General features: G+C 49.7%; 1 protein-coding gene across 1 annotated transcript; it reads right to left on the minus strand.

Moving 5' to 3' along the window:
* Positions 1-42: 42 nt before the first annotated feature.
* Positions 43-7,971, minus strand: LOC137142121 (butyrophilin subfamily 3 member A2-like; the record flags this gene model as incomplete). The annotated part of the gene is made up of 7 exons (XM_067531352.1): positions 7,845-7,971; positions 6,703-6,792; positions 4,813-5,160; positions 3,548-3,832; positions 1,708-1,809; positions 1,433-1,489; positions 43-69 (listed from the first exon to the last, which is right to left on the minus strand). Coding segments are annotated over exons 1-7 (1,036 nt in total), but the record flags the coding sequence as incomplete, so codon positions are not given.
* Between the last annotated feature and the right edge of the window lie 444 nt (positions 7,972-8,415).

Genomic DNA, 8,415 nt, shown 5'->3' on the forward strand with positions numbered 1-8,415 from the left:
TGAAAGCACAGACACACGTTTACTAGGCGCTTAGTCAAGTACCTGATTCCAGGGTCTTCTTCTGAGTGTCTGAAATGGGGAAGAGAAAAGCATTAGACCCAGAGACACACACTGTGTGGTGCTGTACACTCCCTAACTACTGGAGTTAGTCACAGACATCCCACACCCGCACTCCCAGCCCCAGTGCAGGACCTGGCAGGTTTGTCATGAGCTGGGCTAGTTAATGATACGCCCCAGCACACAGGAGCCCTGGGGGAGTTTCTGACTCCTTAGCTCTTGTCTACACACACACTTGAACCAATTTAACTAATGAGGTTACAAAACATGCCTTGAGTTAAACTGGTGCAGGGCTGTGCATAGAGCAGGCCTTGGGCTGGTGCAGCAGGGCTAATAGAACCAGGAGACAAGGGCAATTACTCCACAGCGACCCCTCTGGCTAGTTACAGAATAGCAACAGCACTGATTGCTAGGGGAGTCCCGTCCAGTCTTCCCCACCTGGAGGAATGGTGGTCACAAGGGGCATGGCAGAGGGCAAAGAAGATAGATGATGGAGGGGATCTTCAGGGTTGTCCTTGTCAGGAGATCCCCAGTCACCATGTTGGCATGTGGTATCCATTCTCTGCCTTTCATCTGTATTTCCCACACTTGTGCCCAGCGCCCAGCAGAACAGGTCACACGTCTCAGCACCATCACAATGCAGATCAATATTGTTACTACATATTGAAACGTTCACAGTGGAATAAATTAGACGCGTGGACTTAAAAAACAGTGCTGCTGTGTCTATTGGCACATCTGACTGAGTGAATGTCATAGATGTGCAGAGCTTCAGGCCAGATGGGACCATTAGACCATCTGCTCTGACCTTCTGTATATCACAGGCCAGAGACTCTCACCCAGTTCCCCCTGGAGTGAGCCCAGTAACTTGTGCTTGGCTACGGCAGCTTCCAGAAAGGTGTCCCACCTGGATCTGAAGCCATCAAGTGATGGAGAATTCACCTCTGCCTTTGGGAGCTTGTTCCAGTGACTAATCACCCTCCCTGTCTCCTGTGCATTCAACAGTCACAAGGATGGAATCATCTCACAGGGCGTCATTGACCTTCCAGCGTTGTTTCATTTAAGGAGAAAGAGCCACTGAGCAATTGCTCAGAGTGAGGGTGGCAGAATCTGACCCAGATTTGTCACTGCCAACCCATCTCCCTGTCCCACCCAAGTGCAAGGAATCTCACAAGCATTGAGCCTTGGATTTCTGCTGCAAAATGCACATTTGCCAACCTGTTATCAGGATATGTGAGAATGTGTGGGAGGTCAGGAATCACTAGGGTAGAACCCTGGCTCCATCTCTTTCATGGCACCGAGCCCACAGATAGTACCAGACAGCCACAGAGCTCACACAACTCAACAGACACGGCAAGAGATAGAGCAGGAGACCTACCAAGAGTTAACAGAGCCTGCTTTTCAGAGCGTTTCTTCTGAGAGATCTTTTGCTTCGCTGTGAGACAGAGAATCAGACATTGCAGTGAGACAGGGAAGGAAGGGGAAACACTGAGCAATACACCAATACAAGTGAGGATAGGGACCCCAGGGTGTTCTTTAATTTGGTTTATTTCCTAAAACCAAGACAAGGTCACATATCTGAACAATAAAACGCTCCCGGCCCAGTGCCCTCTAGGGCCGACTCTGAACATGTAAATAACACAGTCCCGTTACCTGTATATCCAAGAAATGCACAAGCTCCAGCAGCAATGAGAACCAGGGTGAACAATACCCAGAATGCAGCCAGCCAGGGAGAAACTCGGGGGAAGATGTCACCTGGCAAACAGAGAGCGCAGTGTGTGAGGAGCACGGTCCCATCCTGGAGCTGGAGAATGGGCTTTGCCATTTGGTTTGACAGCTAAGGCTCAGGGATCCCCAAAAATTCCTGGGATTGAAGGAAACTTCTCCTCCATGTGCAAATCACAGAAACAGAGGGGAGCTATTGAAACCAGATAAACCAGTGCGGCATCTGGTACAAGAACCAGGACTCTGCTCTGCCCAAATCTCTCCTGCTGCTACAAGCCAACAGCCAGTGGCTCCGTGCTCAGCCTGCCCAGCTCTGCCTGCTGGCTGTTCAGATGGTCATTGTCACACAGCATCCCAGTTCTGTCACCACGTCCAGTCAGATAAGTTCAGCAGAGAACCATTTTTTTCCTAATTGGCCCCAATGTGTTATGAGATCATGGATTCAGAGATGTTAAGGCCAAAAGGGGCCATTATGACCATCTAATCAGACCTTCTGTATAACCCAGGCCACAGAACCTCCCCAGTGATCCCTGATTCCAGCCCAGAACTTCTTTTCCAGTAGAGTGGTTCTTGTAGAAAGAGATGCCCAGTGTGGGTTTAAAGATTCCAAAGTTCAGTCCCTGTTTCTGTATCAGACAAGGTTTTGGACCTCGTGTCCAAAAGGCTGGAATGGAGGTGCCAGTGAAAATGAAAATACTTGGCTGGCACGCAGCAGGAGGGGTTTTAGTAAGCTCAGGACACCTTCCTGTTTGTAGCCAGACACCTGGATCTGAGTGGAGCAGAGGAATGGCCTCTACCCACCTCCACACAGGAAATGTGAGTCACACGGGCTCAGGCATAACTTCCCTGAAGCCTGATGCTGTGACCATGGGTGCCACTTCATTGCCTGCCCTCAATGGGGAAGCAGAGGCTGAGACATGACCTGTGACAGCATGTTGTTAGGATGAACTCACCTTACCAAGTGCTCCATGTTAGTCTATAGTACCCACCTGTCCCCATCATTATATTTACCACTCTACTAATTTTGGGGTCATTGGCAAATTTTACCAGCAATGATTTTACATTTCCTTTGAGCTCATTGATAAAGCTATTGAATAACATTGGCCCAGAACAGATCCCTGTGGGACCCATTACAATTCCTTTGAGATCTATCAGTTAGCCAATTTTTAATCCATTTACTGTGGGCTACATTGAGTTTAACTGTGCTACTTTTTTATCAGAGTTTCATGCAGGACTAAGTCAAACCCCTTTCAGAGGCTCAGACCTGATCTACACTACACAGTTCGGTTGTCTTAATTATATCACTTAGGCCTGTGAAAAATTACACATCCTCTGTGATGTGCTAAAGCAAACCTAAGCGCCAATGTAGACACCACTAGGTCAACGGAAGAATTATTCCATTGACCTAGTTACCACCTCTTAGAGAGGTGAATTTACTACAGCCATAGAAGAACCCCTTCTATTGCTTTACTAAGTGTTTCTAGTGTAGACTCACCCTGCGTCTGTTACTTCAGCACAGTTACCTTTATCAACCAAGCGCATCATCTCCTCAGAGAACAACATCGAGTTCATTTCACAAGACTTAGCCCAGCTCCTGACAGGCCGTTTGTACAGAGCACAGAAACATCCATCACAAATGGCCCCACAAGTCAGGTTAGAAGGACATTTCCTGTCTCAGTACCAGAAACAGGCCCTAGCTGAGTGCAATTCCCAAGAAACCTAGGCCCTGCCACCACCCTGGTGACCCTTTCAGCACGGGGGGACTCACCTGAGAGGTGAACGGCAGACTGTCGCTCGGTCTCCAGCAAGCCGTTCTTCATTATGCAGCTGATGTCTCCATTGTCTTCTCCTTCTGTGACAGTGACGTGACTCACAACGGTATACAGCTTCTCCCTGTCCTGAGTTACGTCGGTCACAATCTCCTTTGCCAGGTTCTTCACATTCTTTCCAACCCACTGGAGTTTGGGTTCGGGGAACCAGCCTGCGGATCTACAGTCCAGCCTGATCCCCTGACCCTGGGGGCCCAGCACGTCAATGAAAACTGGAGCCACAGCTACAGGGACAGAGAGTGTGTGTATCAGGAAATCGTAAGCATCAAGTGATACCCCAGCTATCACTGTATATAGGGGGCTCTGACTGGAAAGCTCCATTCCCTTATCAGCAAAGCTTCCCTGGGTTCCCCCATCCTGACAATTGGGGAAATTAAATAATACCATCTTGCATTTCCATACAGCACTTTGCCCTGCAGGCTCACAGAGGAATGTGCAGGGTGAAACTGCTACACTGAGATCACGGCACCTGCTGCAGAAATGCAGCCACTTCTGGGGTGAAGCCCAATCGCTGTCAGGACCATTGCACTTCAGTACAGAGCAGGAGGTGATGGATGGTGACCCCCACCTACATCACTGCTGCAACTCCTACTGCATCACCTTCCTAAATACTGTGCCCTCTGGTGTCCTCTCTTCACTGGGAACGGTGCCCCAGGCCAAGCCACCCTAATGCTTGGATTTCTCTCTCTCTCTCTCTCTCTGCAGCACACAACCACCCTCCCTCCATTTAAATCTCTCCATAAAAGCACACGTGTCCTGCGGAGCCTTTGGACTAGGAGTCACCAATAAGGGGAGATGATTTAGAACAACCTCAAAGCTCTGCATTATCACAGGAGGGCACCTCCTCTGGGGCTTCATGTTTCTGACCTGTATTGTCTGGCGCTACATTACTTAGTGAGATAAATGGGCAGAGACCGTCCCTTCCACTGCCCTGGTGCAGCACTGAACATGTGGTCAGTGCCCAGGGAATAAAAAGCAATATCCCAATCCTTGGAAACTGCAGGGGAAGTTTCAGGGAGGTTGAACATAATTATCACCTGAGCTGGGATTTGGGCAGAACATGGGGGTAAAGGTCCCACTCCCTCAAACAGCGCTGCAGTAGCATGAGAACTGAGGATCGTCGCTTTAGGTCACATTGAGAAGAGGCCGTTTAATGAGCACTGACCCTGCTAGCACCACCGTGTCCGTTAGTGCCGTGTCTTACCTGCCACCTGTAGCTCAGTCGTGGCTTCCTGGCTCCATTCTGGGTTCCTCACAAAGCAATGGTATGTCCCAGCATCTGCCACTTGGAGCCGTTTCAGTTTCAGGGAGACATTCCCATTGCTCAGCTCCTGCGGGAACATCTCTGTCCGGGACTGGTAACTCTCTCCTGGCAGGTTCTGGGTTCCCTCGTCTGAGTATTCGTGAACCGTGATAAATTCTGTTTCAATTTTCCTCCACAGCACGTCCATTCTGGGCAGCCGGGCCGGAGGTGAGAGCTGGCAGGGTAACACCACATCTCGGCCAACTACCCCCACCACGGGGTGCGAGGAGCCCTCCAGGGAGAACTTCTCTGCAATAGACAACATCAAGAGCAGCCTGAATGAGAGGCAAGAGGAGGGGGTGTCGCTGAGCCAGGGCCCAGCAGTTACAGACACTCAGTGAGTGTGAGGAAAGGGCATCACAGAGCTAAACAAAATTCCCTCAGTCGTGCATTGCTCGTAGCAGAAGGTTCCCTAGGCAGAGTCACATGTAGCGCTATTGAGTTACTCTCTGTGGACGCAGGGCAGTGCAGCCGTACCACAGCTGACACCAGCCAGTCCTCCAATGCTGTCCTACAATCCCCTAGAAACTCCTCCAAAGGTGCCTGTCTTGCACCCTACCTACACTCAATTGGCAAGGGGTGGCCCCAGCTGGAAGCCACCTGCCAGTTCATAGCACCCTGCACAGCCCCATGGCACCCAGTTACGAGCTCTTTCCACTGCAAGCAACTTCTTTGGTGAACCAGTTTCAGAGCCATGTATCCCCACAATGGCTGCAGAGAGGCCATCTCAGAGGGTTTCTGCCTGGCCTGAGGGCATCGGGTCTTTGATGGACCTTTGGTTGATGCACGTCCCTTCCAGGGGTTCAATACCCGAAACAGAGACTGGCTCAGAAGAGTGTTCACTGTTCCAGGGATCGGTGTCTGGAGGAAATTAAGCATCTGAAGGTGAGTTATGTCTGCACAGCAGCTGTGTCTGAAGGGTCTCCAGGCTCGTCCATCCCACCATGGGGCATGTAGAGCAATTACTGCCGAGCTACAGCGCCTCATACTCGCTGTGTGGCTACAGGTGGGGAGGGATAGGGTGAGATTTGTCAAAGCCACCAAGGAGATTTTGATACTAAATGTTGCCAGCTCTTGGGCTACTAAGTGTTTTTCATAAAGCCCCAGCTCCTGGAAGCGTCTGATTCTGTGAGAATCTCAGTTTTCATTTTTAAAAAGTCAGTTTCTAGCTCTGGTGTTTGCAGAGAAAAGCTTAAAAATGTGACCTGAGTGTGACCGAAGGCTCAAAAAACCAGGGAAACAAGCTGACCCCAAAAGGTGGTTTTGTTCTGTTCTTTAAATCTGATGATTTTTTTAGCCGATCTCCTGATTTTTGAGGTCTGTCTCGTGGTGTCTGAAGGCTTGGGACTGGCAATGCTGCATCTCCCATTCACTCTAATGGGAACTGGGCACCCCCATCCCTTGTGCAGCTACTAAGATTTCAGGCTTGCAGGCCATGAGAATCCAGGTCCCCAGTGGGGCAGGTCTAGCAGTGCGGTGCCTTCGGGTCCCACGGCAGGACAGGAAGGGATCAGTGTTGGGGGGCTCTGGAAGCCTCTCTCAGGAGCAGCAGGAGCTGGGCGACCTGCTGCAGGATCCAACAATCCTGCTGCCCAGATTTAGGACATGCCCCAATCACCCTAATGTCATCCCCGCCCCACAGCCTCCTGGGCCTGTCCCCTTTTACTCTGCAGGACTGAGGAAGTCCCGAGGAAGGGGTCTTTGGGTCTCAGATCCCCCTACCCCGGCCATGCAGGGGGTGGCGTACATGGGGGACAGGGAGGGAAATAATTGGGATTCAAACGTTTTTACCAGAGAGAGAACACGGTGCCAGGAGGAGGATGGCCAGGCTGCACACACAGAGCTGCCACTGCATCACAATGGGGCACTCTGGGCAGGGACCTGTAAGGAGAGAGCAGTGATGGTTAACTCCTCCCCAGACAGTGTGAGGGAGGCCGGCAGTGCAGGAAACACGTCCCAGCCATCATCTGACCTGACCCGCTCTGCTCCCGGGCAGGGCACCTCCCCAGGGACAGGAGGGGATTTCACCCCACCCAGGCTGCTCTGCCTCCTGCCTGGGCCTGGCACCGGGAACTTCCACCACTGGGACATGCCATGTAGCTGGCTGTTATTTTTCTCCCCGGTAACTAGGGAGCTCACCCGTTCTGTTGGCTTCTCAATTTTTGTATTACTTGCTTCACTTCCATCCTTCTGAACTCAGCTTTGGGTTTATCACAGAGTGCAAATGGCACCTTTCTACATGGATGGACAACTGCAGAGACCTGCCTGTTTGGATTGTATGTTCATTCTGCAAGCAACCCTGCCTCATAGCCAGGCTCAGTATAATCTTGTAGTGAGAGCACTCATTTACCAGACTGGGTATTTCACAGGCAGCCAGACCTAAAACTGGTGCCCTCTCCTTTGACACTACAGTGAATGGGAGCCTGTACATGGCGTTTTTGTAGCTGATGTTAGCAATGCATCTCCCCTTCAATATATGTTCCAGACTAACCCGTTACTTTTATTTTTGTTGGTCCCAGTTTAGGTCTTATTTTCAGCCTCATAACCTTGTTCAGACAGACTATTAACCTGAGCTCCTGTGTCCAGTCTGAGTGGAATAATTGTTTCATTCACTTTCATAGGCAGTATTCAGTCGCCCCCATCAGGATTGCTTAATCCCAGCACATCTCAACCAACTTCAGCTGAATGCACTTGATTTTTCTGTATTTGGGATCTGTGGCATTTTGTTCTGTTCTTTTGTATTTTGAACGTGGATAACCCCTTCTGGTGAATTCAGCTCTTGGGTTTGTGTGTTCATAGTTTCTGCTGCCCTGCATATCTGGAAAGCTTTTTCTAACGTTGAATCTCCATCATGGAGATCTCTCGCTCTTAATGCACTGACTTTAATGCCACAAATGATTCTCTCTCTCTATCCAGAGACTCTGTCAACTCACCAGAGTCACAGTTTTTACTGAGTCCCTTTAATCCTGTGACATATTTTTCTATGGTGTCATCGGTTTTTTGCATGCATGTAAAAAACTGGCGTCTCTTAAAGGTCTCATTTCTTTTTCGGCATGCCATGTTCCTCAAGTGAAGTCAGTATTTTACTTAATTTCATGCTTTCACCCTCTTCAAACTTAAAGGTTTTATAAATATCCATTGCTTCCTCCCCCAAACGTGCAAAAACACTAATGATTTCACTTTATCATTTTTCTTTTCTGCCCCTGTGGCTGCTAAATACAATTCAAATCTCTGTCAAAATGTCTTCCAGTTCTGTGCAACACTGCCTGACAATCACAGGCTGGATGCAGGTTGCGACACATCCATGTTTGGCTTTCTTCCCTTCTTAAGATAGTCAGGCAACTATTGTGCTTTTGTTTCTTCTCTGTTTGCTGCTCTACCTGCTCCCCTGGCCTCTGCTTTCGGTTTCAAACACAAAGGTTAATCTCAAAATGGCTGCTGCAGTCTCTGTGTCATTCGGCACTTCTGACACCATGGAATGATCTTCGGGGTCATTAAACAACA

This window comes from Emydura macquarii, unplaced genomic scaffold (genome assembly GCF_026122565.2).
Source record: "Emydura macquarii macquarii isolate MOO-44397 ecotype Brisbane River unplaced genomic scaffold, CSIRO-AGI_Emac_v2 contig_3157, whole genome shotgun sequence".
Classification (NCBI taxonomy): Eukaryota; Metazoa; Chordata; order Testudines; family Chelidae; genus Emydura; species Emydura macquarii.